This window comes from Marmota flaviventris, chromosome 1 (assembly GCF_047511675.1).
Source record: "Marmota flaviventris isolate mMarFla1 chromosome 1, mMarFla1.hap1, whole genome shotgun sequence".
NCBI lineage: Eukaryota > Metazoa > Chordata > Mammalia > Rodentia > Sciuridae > Marmota > Marmota flaviventris.
The window spans coordinates 220148500-220167334 of NC_092498.1; the positions used below are offsets into that span (position 1 = coordinate 220148500).

The 18835-nt window shown below is 60.6% G+C and overlaps 2 protein-coding genes and 1 long non-coding RNA gene across 6 annotated transcripts in view; 1 reads left to right on the plus strand and 2 right to left on the minus strand.

The window, feature by feature from the left end:
- Sbno2 (strawberry notch homolog 2) overlaps positions 1–8306 on the plus strand; it is a 47130-nt gene extending 38824 nt beyond the window's left edge. For all 4 annotated transcript variants that reach the window (XM_027952619.2, XM_027952621.2, XM_027952620.2 and 1 more), the window contains 18 exons: positions 127–303; positions 658–755; positions 1346–1425; positions 2469–2660; positions 2999–3168; positions 3591–3722; positions 4069–4204; positions 4283–4395; positions 4503–4574; positions 4654–4762; positions 5179–5253; positions 5335–5478; positions 6095–6189; positions 6263–6355; positions 6555–6686; positions 6848–6924; positions 7085–7275; positions 7370–8306. In XM_027952619.2, the coding sequence (XP_027808420.2) occupies positions 127–303; positions 658–755; positions 1346–1425; positions 2469–2660; positions 2999–3168; positions 3591–3722; positions 4069–4204; positions 4283–4395; positions 4503–4574; positions 4654–4762; positions 5179–5253; positions 5335–5478; positions 6095–6189; positions 6263–6355; positions 6555–6686; positions 6848–6924; positions 7085–7275; positions 7370–7821 (2538 nt within the window). In that variant the 3' untranslated portion in view covers positions 7822–8306. The remainder of the gene's footprint in view (positions 1–126; positions 304–657; positions 756–1345; positions 1426–2468; positions 2661–2998; positions 3169–3590; positions 3723–4068; positions 4205–4282; positions 4396–4502; positions 4575–4653; positions 4763–5178; positions 5254–5334; positions 5479–6094; positions 6190–6262; positions 6356–6554; positions 6687–6847; positions 6925–7084; positions 7276–7369) is intronic.
- A 1116-nt stretch (positions 8307–9422) lies between these two features.
- Positions 9423–11387, minus strand: Gpx4 (glutathione peroxidase 4). Its single transcript, XM_027952512.2, has 7 exons — positions 11259–11387; positions 10324–10418; positions 10098–10242; positions 9854–10005; positions 9754–9778; positions 9616–9675; positions 9423–9542 (listed from the first exon to the last, which is right to left on the minus strand). The coding sequence occupies exons 1-7, from the start codon at positions 11349–11351 to the stop codon at positions 9510–9512; spliced, it is 603 nt and encodes a 200-aa protein (XP_027808313.2). The 5' UTR covers positions 11352–11387; the 3' UTR covers positions 9423–9509.
- A 5537-nt stretch (positions 11388–16924) lies between these two features.
- LOC114105959 (uncharacterized) lies at positions 16925–18142 on the minus strand. The gene is made up of 2 exons (XR_003585117.2): positions 17517–18142; positions 16925–17146 (listed from the first exon to the last, which is right to left on the minus strand). It is a non-coding gene; the product is annotated as an uncharacterized lncRNA (long non-coding RNA).
- Between the last annotated feature and the right edge of the window lie 693 nt (positions 18143–18835).

The following is an 18835-nucleotide window of genomic DNA, read 5'->3' on the forward strand; positions in this document are numbered from 1 at the left end:
CAGCCCTGCTCCCCAGCCCGCTCCTTGGGCTCTGCCCGGCCTTGCTGGCTCCCGGCCTCTTCCTGTGCAGATGCTCTGCCCTTGGTGCAGGCAGGGCCTAGGCTCAGGACATCCTTGTCCTTGCAGTGGGCCGAGGCCCTGGGCGTGTTCCAGCAGGCGGCCGACTGGGTGGGCCTAGAGTCGCGCAAGTCCCTGTGGGGCCAGTTCTGGTCGGCCCACCAGCGCTTCTTCAAGTATCTGTGTGTCGCTGCCAAGGTGCGCCGGCTGGTGGAGCTGGCCCGCGAGGAGCTGGCCCGAGACAAGGTGTGCAGGCCCGGCCACTGACCCCGCTGCTCACCCCTGCCCTGGACTCCTCTCACCCTCCCGAGAGCTGCTGGGCCATCAGAGGGGACCAGACTCTCGGGTCCATCTCGGTCACGCAGGCCCAAGGGTGGTGGGGTCTGAAATGTGCTGCTGAGGTGGACGGACTGGGCAGGGTCTGCAGGAAGGGACGTCTAGGCTGTGACTTTGTGGTAGGCAGGCTGGCCAGTCCTGAGATAAGAAGACTGCTGATCCCTTGCCCATCACCGCCCCTGGGGAGACTCCTGGCCACAGGGGCAGAGTGTGGAGGGGAATGGCAGTCTCCCCACGCCCAGCTCAGAGCCACTGTCCCTGCAGTGTGTGGTCATCGGGCTACAGTCAACAGGCGAGGCGCGGACCCGTGAGGTGCTGGACGAGAACGAGGGGCACTTGGACTGCTTTGTGTCCGCTGCTGAGTGAGTGGGAGTGGGGGTGCCGGGCTCGCTCGGCTTCCCATGACCAGCCTGTGGCCTGGCCCTGCCCTTTGGTCCCTGTCAGCGGAGGATGGGGGTCGGGAAGCTGTGTTCAGGCCACAGTGCCGACCTTGAGGCCTTAGACTGGGCTCAGGGTTTGGAGTTTGTTTTCTGGCTAGGAGAATTACGCACGGGTGACCCCAGCCCCAGCAGGTGCGGAGGTTGTGGTGGGGTTCGTGGGTCCCGCGTGGCACTATGGTCAGTCCCCACAGCGCCAGCCTCACTTCCCACCCTGCTCAGGGTCTTCACCCCTCTGCTGGCTGCTCATCACCAGGCCCAAGGGCTCCCACAGCACCTCCCTCAGCCCCAGGCTGCAGGCTGCCCTCACTTGGAGGTGCTCAGGACACTTCAGCAAGGACACTCCCGGGGCTCAGGCCCCTGCCCACGCTGCCCCTGGCCCATCTCTGGCATGCCTGAGGTCCTTCACTGGGGCCAGTGCTGCCCTGGAGAGGCCAAGCCCGTCCCCACACCCCCCACTTCCCAGCAGGCCTGCACCTGGGCCTGGTGGGAGCGCAGCCTGCTTCTCCTTGCAGAGGCGTCTTCTTGTCGCTCATCCAGAAGCACTTCCCCTCCACCAGGAGGAAGCGGGACAGAGGCGCTGCCAAGCGGAGACGTAAGAAGTGCCCCTGCCTCCGGCCTCGGTGCCCGCTTTCGGCTTCCCACTCCCCTCCCCCTGCTGCCATCCTCCCTCCAGAGCCTGCAGGGCCTCTCTCCTGACTCAGGCCTGCCCTGCATCATACAGGAGCCCCAGGACTGCCCCAGTGGGCATGGTCAGCCCCTGTCCCACAAGGAGCTCAGGAGGCTGTCCTGGGGACACTGGCACAGGCTCCCCGAGGAGCCCCGCAGGCACAGCCTCGGGCCCCCGCCCACCCCGAGGAGAGCAGCCCAGGGCCCTGCCCGGCTGTCGCACTAGCAGCCCTGGTGCTGCCAGTGGCCATGGGCTGCAGCAGCCTCACCCCCACCAGGCAGCTGAGGCCTCCGGGCTCCACCAGGATCCTGCCCTCTCAGACAGTGAGCCCTGCTGGCTGCGCAGACCAGGCTGGGGCCCCAGAAAGCGTCCCCCAGACCCTGAAGTCACAGTCAGCATGTGGGTGAGGGGGTGTGGCCATTGTCCTGCAGGGCACCTGAGGAGCCAGGCCAAGAGAAGCCAGGCATGAGGGCACAGAGCTGGGATTGCAAGGGCTCTGTCACTCTGAGGCCCTCCATTGCCCACACCCACCCTCTCCTTCCACTCGCCAGGCCTCGAGGGTGGTCAGCCCTGAGGCAGCAGCAACACATAAAGCCCTTATACTGCTGTCCCCTCTGGGGGCTCTGGGCACATCCTTTGACCAACCCACAGGCCGGCGTTGCCTGGAAGCCCAGAGCTGCCCCTTTCCCCCACGCCCTGGCCCAGCAACAGGGGACATGGGTTTCTGAGAAGGAAGACCCAAGAAAACAGCCAAAATCACGTGCACAGGGCTTCTGCCAAGGCACCCTTCACTCCAGAAGGAGCAAGGGGCTCGAGCAAGGGCCGGGCAGTGGGCATGCAGACAGGCCCTCCCCAGAAGGCCCCACCTGGCTTGGCACCTGGGAGTCCCCGGCGCCCGCTGCCCCAGCTCGGCCTGCCTTTCCTGCCCCACTGTCTGGCACCACATGACCCCAGCTCCTGCGCTGCAGGGCGGCCGCGGGGCCGTGGGACCAAGGTCCCCAGGCTGGCGCTGGAGGGGGCTGGTGTGATCCACATCAGTGATGACAGCAGCACCGAGTCAGACGCTGGCCTGGACAGTGACTTCCACTCCTCCCCGGAGTCCCTGGTGGACGACGATGTGGTCATTGTGGACACCACAGGGCTCCCCACAGATGACCGAGGTAGGGGTCTGCTTGGGTCAGAGTTGAGTGCAGTCCTGGTCCCGCCCCACCCTGGGCTCTGGTGGTGGGTGCAGCCTCCTGGTAGAGGGGGACACTGAGGCTCAGATCAGCCAGGACAGGGCCACACGGCCTGCCAGAGGGGACCTAGCTCTCTTATGCAGTTTGGGCCCAGAGGAGGCCGGGGCTGGCACCCCAGCTGGCCTGGGGGAAGACAGGTCTCAGACAGCGGCTCCCACTGTCCCTCAGGCTGGCCAGGACCCCTCACTGCCCCTTGTGCTAATCCAGAAGGGGTTTATGTCATGCGGGGCTGAGTCCCACCCTGACCCTCTGCCCTGCAGGCCCTGTGTGCTCCCTGCAGAGGGACCTGCATGGTCCTGGTGTCCTGGAACGGGTGGAGCGGCTGAAGCAGGACCTCCTGGCCAAGGTGCGAGCGCTGGGCCAGGAGCTGCCGGTCAACACCCTGGACGAGCTCATCGACCAGCTGGGGGGTCCTGAGCGAGTGGCGGAGGTGAGCAGAGCTGTGGTCAGCCTGGCTCTGGTTGACTCTGGGTGGCAGCCCCTGTGGTCACCCTGTGCCACTGCCAGACCCCCAGGACAGTAACAGGGCCCTGGACACAGTGCCCAGATGGCAGCTGGGCTAGGAGCTAGGCTGCCTGGTCAGGACCGTCCTCCAGCCCTGGCCTGGCCTGGCTCACCCACTACCTCTTGTCCCTTACCTACTGTCCCTTACCTTGTGTACCAGGTAGCTAGAAATGTAAATCTTAAGATATGTCAAAATCAGGGCCAACTGAGACCACGCTGCCCAGGGTGCAGCAAGTCCCCACCATTCCCACACAGCCAGGACACCAGGGTCACCAGTGGGGAGGTAGGGACATCCTTGGGTGTCACACCACTGACAACCTATCCCTGGGCTCCCTGCCTCCGCCACAGATGACTGGCAGGAAAGGCCGTGTTGTGTCCAGGCCCGACGGGACGGTGGCCTTCGAGTCACGGGCAGAGCAGGGCCTGTCCATTGACCATGTGAACCTCAGGGAGAAGCAGCGCTTCATGAGTGGAGAGAAGGTGTGCGGCGGGAGGGCAGGGAGGGGCCTGGACCCAGCCGGGCTGCGGACACCCTCCCTTTCAGGTGTCCCTCAAGGGGACAGCGTGGGGTGAGTGCTCACCCCTGTGCCTGCGCAGTGTGGGGGTGCGCTCCTGTCTCTGCACGTGTGTGTGTGTGTGTGTGGACATGAGTGACCCCCACAGACCTCTTGTATCCTTGGATGTTCTTTGGACATGTCTGTCACGTCTGTCCTGGTAACCCTGAGCTGAGTGGGTGGAAGGGGCTGGTGGCCGGACAGGGCAGCACAGGCCTGAGGCAGGGCCCGTGCCCTGCTCCCAGCCTACTGACCCCCTCCCCCACCTCCAGCTTGTGGCCATCATCTCTGAGGCTTCCAGCTCTGGCGTCTCGCTCCAAGCAGACCGCAGGGTCAGGAACCAACGGCGGCGTGTCCACATGACTCTGGAGCTGCCCTGGAGTGCTGACCGTGCCATCCAGCAGTTTGGTGAGCCCGGCCCCCAACAAGGCTGGCCCCTGCCCCAGTGTCCCCTCAGGCTGTTCCTGAGAGCCCTTGTGCCCCTAGGCCGCACCCACCGGTCCAACCAGGTCTCAGCGCCCGAGTATGTGTTCCTCATCTCCGAGCTGGCCGGGGAGCGCCGGTTCGCCTCCATCGTGGCCAAGCGGCTGGAGAGCCTGGTGAGCGGGGGCCTAGGGCTGGGGCCCAAGGCAGGCTGGGGAAGTCTCCTCCAGGAGCTGGGGGAGGTCCTCCTGGCAACAACAGATGGCCTCTCCAACCCTGGCAGGGCGCCCTGACCCACGGAGACCGCCGTGCCACTGAGTCCCGGGACCTGAGCAAGTACAACTTTGAAAACAAGGTACCTGGGGGAGGCCGAGGCAGGGAGGCCAGACTCCATTCTAGCTCTTCCCTACTCACTCCCCACCTCCTGCCCCCAGTACGGTGCCCGGGCCCTCAGCCGAGTCCTCAGCACCATCCTGAGCCAGACAGACAGCAAGGTGCCCCTGCCCCGCGGCTACCCTGGAGGGGATGCGGCCTTCTTCCGGGGTGAGCTGGGGATACACACGGGGTCTTTCTGGGAGGACAGCAGAGCAGCAGGGTTCAGCAACTTGGGGCGGCAGTTCTGCAGGCTGGCTTTGTGTTGAAAGACTCCTCCCACACTCACACAAAGGGCTGTGATGGCTGAGGAAGCCAGTGGCCCCCAGTAGCCCCCACGGGGCTGAGGCTGAGGGCATGGCGTCCGTGCTTGTTCCCGGAACTCTTGTTTGGCTTCTGTGAGAATACAGCTTCTGGCCCCAGGAGTTCAGCATCAGGGACTGCCCCCCACACCCATCCTACACATGCATGCCAGGCAGTGGCTGGGAGAGAAACCAGGGCCTGGGAGGGCCTGGGGGGCTGGGGAGGGGGCTGGGGGGGGCCTCCCAGGCTCCTCAGGATCAGCACGCAAAGCCCCCTTCCTGCAGACATGAAGCAAGGCCTGCTGTCAGTCGGCATTGGCGGGCGGGAGTCTCGGTCCGGCTGCCTGGACGTGGAGAAGGGTGAGTCCCCATGGCACCTGGGCACAGGCAGGGGAGCAGGTAGCCCAGTGCAGCCTGAGACCTGGTCCCTCCTGCACCCAGACTGCTCCATCACCAAGTTCCTCAACCGCATCCTGGGGCTGGAGGTCCACAAGCAGAACGCGCTGTTCCAGTACTTCTCAGACACCTTTGACCACCTCATCGAGATGGACAAGAAGGAGGGCAGATACGACATGGGCATCCTGGGTGAGCCTCCGCAGTGGGACTCCGGAGCTCGGAGGCGGGCCCACCCACGTGGCTGTGGCTCTGGGGATGCTGAAGCTCAGATGGAAGCGCTTGGTGCTAGCTGGGTTCAAGGTCAGGCCGCCGTGGGCTCCTCGTCTACCCTACGGCCATCTAGTGGCCCATGTGCCCCCACACTCCCGGCCTTCGAGAAGTTCACCATCAGTGGTTGTAAACCCCCTCTGAGGGCAGGTGGCTGGTATCTGTGCCTTGCTGGCCAGTCTGCTGGCCACCTGGCCAGCACCCTGTGGATGAACACTGACAGCTGGGACTGTGCGGAGAGAACTTGGTTCACAAAGCACACGGGACCCTCGGAGCTGCACAGCACAGGGCACTGAGGCCCACAGGGCCTGCCTGGTCACATGTGGAGGGACTGGCCCCCGGATGGCATCCAGAAACTGAGTCATATCTGTCCCATATGGTCACCTGGGGGATTGCCTCAGTGGTGTCATCAAGGGCTCCCAAAGCACAGGTCCAACTCGGCCTCCTGGGTTGGACCCATGGTGCAAGAGTCACGGGCCCAGCCCTGGGCCTCTTAGGCCTTGGCTCTGTTCACCACCCAACCCTGCCTTCTTCCCAGACCTGGCTCCCGGCATTGACGAGATCTACGAGGAAAGCCAGCAGGTGTTCCTGGCCCCTGGGCACCCGCAGGACGGGCAGGTGGTCTTCTATAAGGTGAGCAGGGTGCTGCCAGCTCCTAGCCTTCGCCTCTTGCTCCGCCCCACTAATGCCCTACTTGCTGTGGTAGATCAGCGTGGACCGTGGCCTGAAGTGGGAGGAGGCGTTCGCCAAGTCGCTGGAGCTGACAGGCCCCTATGATGGCTTCTACCTCTCCTACAAGGTGGGCAGCCACCCGCACCATGCACCTGCCTGCTCCTCACACTCTAGAGCGAGACCAGAGTGACTGTGGGTGGCCAGTCAGTCACTGTGGCTGGACAGGATGGCGATCTCCTGCCTGTGGGGCCCACTCCTGATCAGTAGCCAGGAAGTCACATGCCTGGAGACCCTGGAGGGCAGGGCCTCACCACTCCCCTTCCCAGGTTCGGGGCAACAAGCCCAGCTGCCTCCTGGCAGAACAGAACCGTGGCAAGCAGTTCACCGTGTACAAGCCTAACATCGGCCGGCAGAGCCAGCTGGAGACCCTGGACAGCCTGTGCCGCAAGTTCCGGCGGGTAGGTGGTAGCGGGCAGCAAGCTCACTTCCCCAGACTGGAGGCCCAGGCCAGCCCTTCGTCAGTAGCTCCCTGGCATCTGGGAGAAGCTGCAGAGCCAGCAGGCCCCTCCTCTTGTGCCCTGCCTGGGCTGCAGGCCCTGGCTTATGGCTGTGTCCCCAGGTCACTGCAGAGGAGGCCCAGGAGCACTGGGAGAGCGGCTACGCCTTCTCGCTGACACACTGCAGCCACACTGCATGGTGAGAGTCCAGGCCAGGTGGGAGGGTGCACACTGGACACAGAGCCCTGCCCCACCCCTTGGCAGCCCCTTTTGGGCCAATCAGTCCCAAGGACTGGGCACCCCATCAGCACCTGGGGCTGAGGGACCCTGACAGCTTGCTGACCACGGTCACCCCACAGGAACCAGCACTGCCGGCTAGTGCAGGAGGGCAAGGACTGCACGCAGGGCCTGCGGCTGCGGCACCACTACATGCTGTGCGGGGCCCTGCTCCGCGTGTGGGGCCGCATTGCCGCTGTCATGGCTGACGTCAGCAGCAGCAGCTACTTGCAGATTGTGCGTCTCAAAACCAAGGACAAGAAGAAGCAAGTGGGTGAGTGGGCACATGCGCGGTAGGCCTCGGGGGCCACGAGGCGGGGCGCTGACCCGTTTGCCCACCCCACCTACCCCACCTACCCCACCTGCAGGCATCAAAATACCCGAGGGCTGCGTGCGCCGCGTGCTGCAGGAGCTACAGCAGATGGACGCAGACGTCAAGCGCCGGAGTGCTTGCGGCCCGGGCCTTGCCGCCCCCACACAGAACATGCGGCGCGCGCTGGAGCTGCCCTACGGCCCTGGCGAGGTGCTGGACCTCACCTGCAGCCCACCAGCGGAAGCCTTCCCACCACCTCTGCATTTCGCCTTCCCTGCGCCGCCCCCAGACCCTGGTGCGCTGCTGCTGGGCACCCGGGACTCTGTGGCCGACCCTGCCACACTGGCGCACCAGGGCTGCGATATCAACTTCAAGGAGGTGCTGGAGGACATGCTGCGCTCCCTAAACGCTGGGCCTGCAGAGCCCTCGGGCCCGCTGGGTGCAGGCGCTGCAGGCCCAGAGCGGCAGAGTGTGATCCAATTCAGCCCGCCTTTTCCCAACTCCTAGACTGCTGCCCGGCTGGCACCTCCTGAATGATGGCTGTCCAGCTGCTGCACTACAGCAGCTTCCCTGGGAGCCGGCAGGAGCCCCAGCGGACCCTGCGACCACTGAGGGCCCACCAGCACCCTGCAGTGCCTTCCCCACCGACTGGCACCCCCGTAGCGCCAGCACAGGCCCACTCAGGACTACCCGGGTGCAGGGCCCTCAGCGAGGCCCCACAGGACCACCCAGCCCAGGCCCTAAAGCTGCAAAGCTGGTGGTCCCAACTCAGGAAACCCCGGTGCTCAGGCCCCGCCACTCGGGGGCTCCGTGGGGCAGATCCCCGTTAATATATATGCAATCCCTTCCCCTCGCTCCCTAAATTATTGCCTGGCCACCTCTCCCTGGCCCCAGATCTGCGGGCAGGTGGCCTCTAGTTTCGAAGTATTTATAATGAACTCTAGTGTATATATGTAAAGAGATCTTTTCTAAATACACGTGCCTTTTGCCTACTTCCCGCAGTCTGCTGCTCCTATGGCTGGGAGTGGGAGGGTGCCCCAGGCCAAACCACAGCTGAGGGCACTGACACCTGCTGGGATGGACAGAGGCCACTGCAGGCCACGAAGGGAAACCTACCAGCTCCTGCGCCAGTGCTGGGGAGGCCTCAGGAAAGCCATCTGGATGTCCCTGGGGACCCACCCTGTGCTCTCAGGGCTCAGGACTGGCCTCTCTGCCTCCTGAAGGAGCACACACGTTTTCCCCTCAGCAATGCCTGGTCTCTGGCCCAGGTGCTCAGGAGAGGGGAGGACAAACAGCAGGAGCCAGGAGACCTTGTAGGACAACTAAGGGTGCCTGGGGTGGGCTTAGGGCCCCTAATCCCCATGTTGATGAACCCTGAGTCCTCCAGCCCCTCCCTGACCCCAGTGGACTCATCCCCTGCTGCTGGCCTTTCCTGGAAGTATTCCAAGAAGGCAGGAGAGACCAGGGGGACAGCTGGGCTCAGCCACCCTGCCAGCCCCTGGTCAGGCCCACTTTCCTCAAACTGCAGCCAGCCAGCCAGCCTGGACCTCTCCAAACGGCAGCTTATGTTGGTCCACAGTTCCTTCCTGGCCACAGTCCATGCCCAGACCTCAGAGAAGACCATTTAGTGACACCCCCTAGGAACCCCAAGAAACAGATGCAGCCCAGAGGGCAGGCATGGTCACCCTGACTAGTGTCCCTGGGCCCTGACCCTCCCATCTTTGACTGCATGCAGCCTCCAAGAATTAGGGAGGACAGGGGCTCCTGCAGATCTCAAATGACTGCTCCTAATGGGTTAACACCTTTGCCAAGAAGAACTGCAGCTTAGGAGAATTAACTCCTCTAGGAATCCTTTCCCAAGACCAGTTCCTGCCTGTGCCCTGGGGCCCAGCTTTGGGGATCAGCACAGTCCAAGCAGCTAACCCAGATCCCACAGCAGCTCTCTGAACCCTGAGGGAGCCCCACCCCCAGGCAGTACAACAAAGATGGGTTTCTACATTTTATTCCCACAAGGTAGCCAAGGTGGGGCGCCGAGCTAAGCCCGCAGAGCCGCAGGACCTTCCTCTGGCAGGTGCACGCCAGGTTCTCAGGCCCGCCCCACCAGCAAGGCTGGTTTGCAGGCGGGCCGTCATAGTTGCCAGGTAGAAGGCTCTGGGGGCGTGGGCAGAGGCTCGGCAGGGGCACAGCTTGTGAGGCTAGAGATAGCAGGGCAGGTCCTTCTCTATCACCTGTAGGGAAAGGTGGGTAAGGGGTGGCCCCTCCCAGGGCCCCCACCAGGCTGGCTCCCCAGAAGGCACCTACCAGGGGGTCCTCCATGGGACCATACCGCTTCACCACGCAGCCGTTCTTGTCTATGAGGAACTGAGAGAAGAGGCCTGTGTTGGTAGGGGCAGGGCCTGGCAAGCTACCAAGCCCCTTGTCCCCTCCCACTGCCCTCACCTTGGTGAAGTTCCACTTGATGGCGCTACAACAGAAGCAAAAGAAGGTCAAGGATCAGCAAATGACCAGACTGCAGGCCCCACCCCCAGGTGCCACTCACTTTCCCAGCATGCCCCTCCCCTTGGGCTGGACTTTCATCCACTTCCACAGCGGGTGGGCATCCTCCCCGTTCACGCAGATCTTGCTGTACATGTCGAATTTGACATTATAGCTAGCGGCAAACGCCTTGATCTCCTCGTTGGTCCCTGGCTCCTGCAGTGGTAACAGAGGTGTGGGCTACAGGCACCCCAGGCCCTGTCCAGGCCCGAAGTCTTCTCTCTGACAGGGGTTGGGCAGTGACGCACCTGCCTCCCAAACTGGTTGCAGGGAAAAGCCAGGATCCGTAAACCGCACTCAGCATATCGGGCGTGCAGGTCGACTAGCTGAGTATAGTTTACGTGGGTTTTGCCTCACTGGGTGGCCACATTGGTGACGATGCACACAAAGCCCCTAGAGTGGGTGAGCAGTGGTCAGGAGAGGTCAGCGGCTCCTCTCTGGGTGGACCCTGCACCCCCAATGGCAGGTACCCACTTGTACTTGTCCAGGCAAACCATTTGCCCGTCGATGTCCTTGGCTGAGAAGTCATGCATGGAGCGACAGCAGCGCCAGTCATCGTGGGACGCACACTGCAAGGCAAGGGGGGCTGAGCAGCATCAGGTCTGCGCAGCCAGAACCCACTGGGGTCTTCTCAGGAGGAAGGGATTCCTGACAGGCCAGTGCTGAGGAAACCAGGGGCCCCGGGGCACGAAAAGGTCAGGGCTCCTTCTCCTCCATGGTGCTCACGAGGGGCTACAGGAGACGGACACTGAGGTGGGAGGACGGTTCGATACCCGCAAGTTGCCACGACAGCGACGGAGGGAAGTTCACTTTCCTAGATGGTAGTCTGCACCTCCAGCTCAGGGCTGCAGGGACAGGGATCCATCGGCCGGGGGCGCCGGCCCTGCTGCCTACATACAGCAGCTTGGGGAGGGAGCCCCCGGCTGCAAAGCATGCCTGGCAGTCTGGGCCCACCAACCGCCAGGCCGGGACAAAGGGCAGGTGGCCAGAGAGCCCCGCCACCGACTGTGACGCACTGCGCAGGCCGGGCGCAGGCCCGGCACTGAACGGGCGGGGCGCGCCGCGGAGCATGACCGGAGCCCAGCCCGTGGGGCGTCCCGTGGGCCCCGCCGCCGCTGCCCCTGCTCTGCCCGAGGGCGCCACCCGAGGCCCAAGCGGCCGAGCTCTTCCTCGTCCCAACACCTACACCCGCCAGAGCTGATGCCCCCGCACTCTGGCCCCACCTCCAGCCCCGACATTGGCCCGCAGTCCGGGAAACTGACCCGACCCCGATCCGCCGTCCCGGACAGACCCCCTCCCGGCGGACGCCCCCTACCCCGGCTGACGACGACCACCCGACGCTCCGGCCCGCGGCCGTGATCCCGCGCGAACTCTAACGGCCCCGGCCGGCAGGCGGACGCGGCACTCACCATGGTACCGGCCAAGCCGGGAGCAGCCAGGGCACCGCACAGCAGCGCCGGCTTCAGCAGGCGGCTAAAGCGGCTCAGGCGGCCCAGGATCATCGCGGCGGCGGCCGGAGCCAGCGGCTCCTCCCCTCGCTCAGCCGGCCAATGGACGTGCGCCGGCCAATCTCGCCGGCCCACCCTCGGTCCCGCCCACCAGCACCCTCATTGGCCATTCGCATCGGCGCTGCAGACACGCGCCAGAACCAGCCAATGGCAGTCCGCAGTGACGTGAAGGGGGCGGGGCGGGGCCTGTGGGTGTTTGTTGAGGTCAGTGACTGCGCATGCTCAAAGGTTAGGGCTGGGGCAGGAGCCGCGTCCACGCGGGCGGCGGACAGTTATCCGGGCTGGGGACAGTTATCCGGGCGGTTGCAGGTAGCGGGGCGCTTCGCCATAGCGCTTGAGCATCCGCCAGTCCGGGGAATTCGAAATAGTAGAAAAGGCACCCCCGAAAAAAGTCTTTCGGAAGCAGGGCATTTTAGTATGGACAAAGTCTAGCCGTGCAGGGGCCCGGTCGGGCGGGGACGGGGTCGCGGGCCTCTCACGCGTGCTCACCGCGCCTGCCCCTTGAGGGCAGCGGCAGCTCCGCCCGGTCTTTGGGATTTGCGTGTGCCTTAAGCACGTGCCCCGGCGTCAGCTGGGAGCGTTAACCCCAGAGATCTGAGGGAGAAGTCAGGAATGGCTGGAAAGGAGACGTCAAGAAAGGGCAAGGAAATAAGATCTAGTTCAGAAGTTCCGCATACTTTTCCAGGCCTGCCACTCCCAAATTCCTGGGAAATTTGTAAATCTTAAATCATCTGTAAATCCATTTTCGCATACTTTGTGCACCGTTAATTAAACGCCAATATTTAGATTAAGAGAGGTATATTTTGAGCAACCTATAATTTTAAGGGACTTTCCAGTGTTGCCTATTGATAAGATAATGGAGGCTACGCCAGTCTAAGGACCCTGAGAACTGCTGGACCCTAGTGTACCCCCTGGTGATCACCCAACTGATGTCATCTCCACATTTCCCAAGCCCATCTTCCCCAAGTTTCCTTTAAAAGAAAAGCTGGGACCCCCAAAACGCTGCCTGATCTGGGCGATATGTGGGCGATGGCCTGTGTGCTCACAGCCTCTGGCCGTGATGAGACTCCTTTCTCTCCAAGTCCTGTAAGTCAAAGACCCTACTGTCCTGAGCCAGCTCCAGCGTCTGCCCTGGGGCTGCTCAGGCGGCACAGTCCCCAGCAGGTGGGTACTGAGGACACTGGGCTGAGGCTCCTGCCCCGGTGCCTTGTCCCTGCTGGACAGTGTTGGCTGCTGCTACAAAGCAAGACCCAGCCCCTTCCTGGGCACCGAGCTGAGCGCTCCCTCAGCCAGCTTGTCCACCCAGGACTGGCCGCTGGCTTGTGTGTCCCTCGAGGTCTCACTTGAGCTGGTACCATTTGGGGGGGGGTCTTGGGAGACCTGGGCCTGCCAGCCAGATGCCAGAACCCGGCTTGTGCGAACTTTTCACCAGGCTCCCTCCAGCTAGGCCAGGAGTTTTGAGACTGGCTGCTTGGCAGAGTCCCCTTGTCCCTGTCTCACCAGCCACCTCCCTTCTCAGGAAGTCCCCCATTTCCTCCAGCCCTGGGGGAGTGCTGGGGACACAGCAGCATGGCCACACTGTGAGATCCTGGGCAGCTGTCTCTAGCTTTGCTAATTCACCGTTACTTTACTTTGCCATAAACACCAAGAAGCTTGTTTACTTGTGGTTGCCAGAAAAACAGCTCAGGGCGGTGCCCTCAGGGTGGGGACCTGAGGGACTTCACTGTGTTCCTGACTTGGTGCCAACTGCAATAAGAGCAGGAGGTGGAAGAGGGGGTGTGGGGACTGGAGGCCAGTGGCCGGTCTGGGGAGCTGCACCCCAGGCACTGGGATGGATTTGTGTCTGGAATTTCCCAGCTTCTCCCCTAGGATCTCACTTCACTGGTGAGGAAATGAAGTCTTGGGATCGTCTCAAGGAAGTTCTTCTATAGCAGCAGAGTTCCTGGTGGTCCCACAGCAGCTCCAGGAGGAAGGACAGGGACTGTGGCCCAATGTGTGGATTGACTTGGTAGTCCTGGGGCTTAACCCAGGGGTGTTCTACCCCTGAGCCACATTCCCAGGCCTTTTTAGTTTTAGACAGGGTCTCACTAAGTTGCCCAGCCTGGTCTCAAACTTGTGATCCTCCTGCCTCAGCCTCCAAAGTTGCTGGGATTCCAAGCATGTGCCAGCAAGCCTGATTAGCCCCAGCAACTTAACAAGGGGCTTGTCTCAAAATGAAAGGGTTGGTGCTGTGGCTCAGTGGTAGAGTGCTGGCCTAACACATAATGAGGCCCTGGATCCATCCCAGAATCAACTGAAAAGAAAGTGACCATGACACTCTGCGTGACCAAGAGATCTTTATTGTGGTGTTGTCTTGATTAGCAGGGAAGGGAGAGAAAAGAGAGAAAGAGCAGGGAAAGAGAAAGAGGAGGGAGAGAGCAAAGCAGGCGGGGTGGCATCAGCCCACGCGCAAAGCCAGAGGGTTTTTTTCCTAATTTTTTCTTAGTTGAAGATGGACGTAATACCTTTATTTTGTTTGTTTATTTTTATGTGGTGCTGAGGATCAAACCCTGTGCCTCACATGTGCGAGGCAAGCACTCTGCCACTGAGCCAACCCCAGCCCCAAGAGAGAGTTGTTTTTTTTTTTTTTAAAAAAAGATAGAGGGAGAGAGAGGGAGAGAATTTTTTTTTAATATTTATTTTTTAGTTCTTGGTGGACACAACATCTTTGTTTGTATGTGGTGCTGAGGATCAAACCCAGGCCGCACGCATGCCAGGCAAGCGCGCTACCGCTTGAGCCACATCCCCAGCCCGAGAGAGAGTTTTTATAGCCAAAATCTAATGGGGTCTCTGGGTCTGCAAGCTGCCTTATTGGCGTACAGTGATTGGATCATACAGTAGTTGCTAAGGGTGTCATCTTCTGCCCTCAGGCAGACCGGAAAGGGGCTAGTTTCCCTTGCACCAGACAGGTGGGGGGGGTCAGGTGTTCAGCCCACTCTGCAGCTAACATCAACAAAAATTTTAAAAAAAAGAAGAAGGCGGCCTGTCCCCATGAACAGTTACCCTCAGCCACTCCCATGAATCCGCACCCTGTCTCTGGACTTGCCTGGACATTCCTATCCACGGAGTCACACACTGTGTGACCTTGTATGTCCGGCCTCGTTCATGTCACTGCTGGACTGTGTTCTTACGTGACCCACCACACACTTACCATTCATCTCTTGGTGGACCGTGCCTGCCAGCTGTGTGATGCTGCGGAGGTTCTATGTGGGTCCATGTGCTCCTGCTCTGGGTGTCCACCTGGTGTGGGGCTGCTGTGTCCTACAGGGACTCTGATCTCTGTTTAAGGGCATGCTAGACTGTCTTCCAAATGGCCATGCGATCTTCTGTTCCCGCTGACCCTGGTGTGGATCTGTAATGCCAAATTCGTGGGACCCCATAGACCTCCAGGAGCCGAATCCGATGCAATCACACAAGAGTCTTTATTGCAAGCTCGAGCCTGGACTCAAAAAACCTGACACATCGGTCCCAGGGACTGAGTCCCAACCCTTAGTTCAGTGAGGATTTATAGGTTTTTGGGGGGATACTCTATGCGTCACAACATCATACAGCAAATCATTTCACACCGTGGGAAAATCAACAACAAGTCTTAACATTGATTAGCATATTCACTGGTGGGAACAAGTCGGATAGGGGTGATTGATTGGTTCAAGTGGTGGATACATTTGAACTGATTGGTTTAGGCTGCAAGGGGTTGCAAGAGTATATATGCTCAACTGCAGAGTGGCCTAATGTTATCAATCACCGAAACTAGGCCTCAAGCATTCTTGGTTGTAGTTGGACATAATACCTTTATTTTTAATGTGGTGCTGAGGATGGAACCCAGGGCCTTGCACATGCTAGGCAAGCGCTCTACCGCTGAGCCACCACCCCAGCCCTCAAGCATTCTTTTGGTCTTTTCAGGAACTTGCATTTGCTGAGTCCAGGACATATGACAAATGACTCAGCAGGGTGGCCATGTGCCTAGGAGCCCGGTCATTCCCTCCCCCCACCTTAGGACAGGCCCTGCTCTGAGGTAGCGGCTGTTTTTTTTTAAAATGGAGTCACATCAGTTTCTCAGATGCAGGCCTGATTTCTGGCCTTGCCTTTGCCAGAGAGGGCAGGGGTGTGAAGCACCAGGATGTGAGCCCAGGTCACTGTCATCCGTGTGGTGGGCCCTGCCAGCCTCTTGGGGCCCTGTGGCCCACAAGCTCCTGGGGAACCCACCTCCGTTCCCGGTCCTGCTTCCTTGCCTCCTGATGTCCTGTAGGCCAGCAGGACGACTCCTAAGGTGCCCCATTCACACACTCCTGCAGTCCCCTGGCTCTCATCTGCTGCCCCAGCCCACCCTGTCCTCTTGCCCTGCTCCACTCTGCATCCGCCCACACGGGATTCCTTTCCTCCTGGAACCCCGCCCTGGACAGGCTTGGAGCTCCTTCCTGGGAGCTGATGCCTGCTACCTGGCATCTCCCCTCAGGGTCCATAGGAGCCCCACATTCATCACACCATGCCCCTTTCCCATGTCACGCCCATTTCCCATCTGTCCCTACACCTGTCCCCCAGGTCTGCCACCTGTCAGGGCAGCTTTGTCCTCCCCATCTCTCTCCCTCTCTCAAATCTCACTGCTCCATCCATCTGCAAACCCTGTGGGCTCCGAGGAACGTTCCCCTTGCTGATCCAAGTAGGAGCCACCCCTACCAATGGCCAGGATGCCTCCCTGGTCTCTGCTCCTGCTCTGGCTCCCACAGATCTGTTACCAGCACGGTAGCTCCAGACATCGCACACTGAAAAGAAAACCCGAGCTGTCCATGCACCCTGAAGGGCGCGTAGCACCTGCCCCACCTGAGCATGACCTCCTCTACCCCTCCCTGCACAGGCCTCCAGGCTGCCAAGCAGACAGGTCCAGCCTCAGGGCCTTTGCCCATATTGTTCTCTGGCCTGACACACCCTCCTCCAGACACCTGGGCTCCCTCCCACCGTCCAGTGCTGGAATCTGTCCTCCACGGTTCTCTGGCCAGTGCTCCAGGCAGCCCCTTCCCTAGTTCCCTGAGCCTTCTCCACTTCCTCCCTACCACGGGCCCCAAAAGGCTTCAGCATTTATCCAGCACATGCATGGCTCTTCCCTGGGCTCTACCTGCAACACAAGGGGCGCAAGGCCCATTTTGTTCCCTGCCCCTGTGGCTGCTCAGCAAAGTAATTGAGAGGTCACTGACAGCCTCAAGGTGGAGGACACAGGAAGAGCGGGGTGTGCAGCCCTCCTCCACCACTGGGGTGGGTACTGGGTGTGTAAAGATGCAAACAAGGGCTGGGGGTGTGGCTCAAGCGGTAGCGCGCTCGCTTGACCTGCGCGAGGCGCTGGGTTCGATCCTCAGCACCACATACAAATAAAATAAAGATGTTGTGTCCACCGAAAACTAATAAATAAATAAATAAAGATGCAAACAAAACTGAGTTAAGACCTGAGCAAACCCTCCAGCTTCCCTCGCTGTGTTAGTTTCTAAAACTGTGTTAGTTTCTATCACTGTGACAAAAACCCCGAGAAAAATAGCTTTGTGGAGGAAAGATTTATTTTGGCTTGTTCTCAGAGGCTTCATTGCATGTTTGGATGGCTCCAAAGCAGAAACATCATGGTGGAAGGGCAGGGCAGAGGGAAGCTGCTTATCTCATGGCAGCAGAGAGCAGACAGGGCCAGGGACAAGATATACCCTTCCAGCCAGGCGTGGTGGTGCATGCCTGTAATCTCAGTGACTTGGGAGGCTGAGGCAGGAAAACTGAAAATGCAAAGCCAGCCTCAGCAATTTAACAAGAACCTAAGCAACTTAACAAGACCCTGTCTCAAAAAAACTGCTAGGGTTGTGGCTCAGTGGTAAAGCACTCCTCGGTTAAATCTCTATTACCCCCCAAAATTATTATTTAAATATATATATTTAAATATGTGTGTATATATACATATATGTAAGTGTGCACGTACGGGTGCCCTTCCAAAACACCTCCTGGTGACCTATTTTTCCTCCAACTAGGTCCCACCATCAATGTTTTTCACCACCTCCAACATTCCATTCAGTTATAAATCCCTCCATGGATTAATCTGGTGAAGCCAAAGCCTGCATGATCTGACTCTGACCACTTCCCAAGCCTCACCTCTGGACACTGCTCACTGGGACCTCAGCTTCTGGGAGACTTTGCAGCTTGCTTTGTGGAACACCGCAACTCCCCCTGTTGGCCGCTCACCACGGCAGAGGTGGCCTAGGTGGTTTTCAGGAACTTAGAGGTAGTTTAAACTTGTTGGAACCACTGCTCCTTCCTGTGGGTCTGTGCAGGTATATGACCTCCACCTTTTGACATCAGAAGGCCACACCTCCGCTCCAGTGGAGCATACTAATCCCACCACTGTCTGAACAGGCTTCCTCGGAGGAGCCATGACGTGGGTTTATTTTCCAGTGTGGTGCTGGGGATGCATCTCGGGGCCGGGGCCCTCAGCTAGGAAGTGTTCTTAGGCCGAGCCACATCCCCAGGCGAGCCATGAAGCCCGATTACAAGCAGAGACCACCCTCTACTTCACCTTTCCTTCCTCCAGGCGGCTCGGCGCCCCAGGCCACCCTGTGTCTTTATCCCGTCCACGGCCCTAGCCCCAGCTTTGGGGAGGCAGCTTTGACTTGGGGCTCCGGCCTTCTGTGTGGATGGCCTGCGAATGGACCCTTTTGCAAAACCCTCGCTGCGCCACGGGGAGTCGTGCCTTCGGAGCATGGAGGACCCGGCGAGGGGGCCCGGGCTGGGCTAAGCGAGGGCTCCAGGACGGCCGAGGCGGGAGTACTTCTCAAGCACCTGGGGCGACCCCGGGCCCTTCTCGGGGTGCTCAGTTCACCCCTAGGACAGGGACATCCTATTACTAACATCGCACAAAGAGGGAAACAGTGGGGGCGTGGACGTCACACGAGCCCAACGAGGAAACCAAGTGCCGTTGGGTGCACGGATCCCTTGGAGCGCCTCCCCGAGCCGACCCGTGACTCTGCTCAGGCCTCGGTTTTGCGCCCGCTCCTGGGATTTTTTTTCTTTCTTTTTTTTTGGTACCGAGGATTGAACTCAGGGGCACTCCACCACTGAGCCACACCCCAGCCCTATTTAGTATTTTATTTAGAGACAGAGTCTCACTGAGCTGCTCAGCGCCTCGCTGATGCTGAGGCTGGCTTTGGCCTCTGGATCCTCTTGCCGCAGCCTCCCGAGCCGCTCGGATTATGGGGCGAGCGCCACCGCGCGCGGCCCGCTCCCCCGGGATTCTAAACCGCCGCCCCCGGCAGGAGTTGAGCGGAAACTCGCACTCCCAAGAGGCCTTGCGGCCAAAGCCACAGAACTCCTAAGGCGGGCCTCTGCGCAGCCGGCCACCGCCCTCGGAGGGCTCGGGCTGCCCTGAGCGCTGCCGGTCGCGCAGGTCTTTTCGTTCAGGCGTTCGCCGACGACAG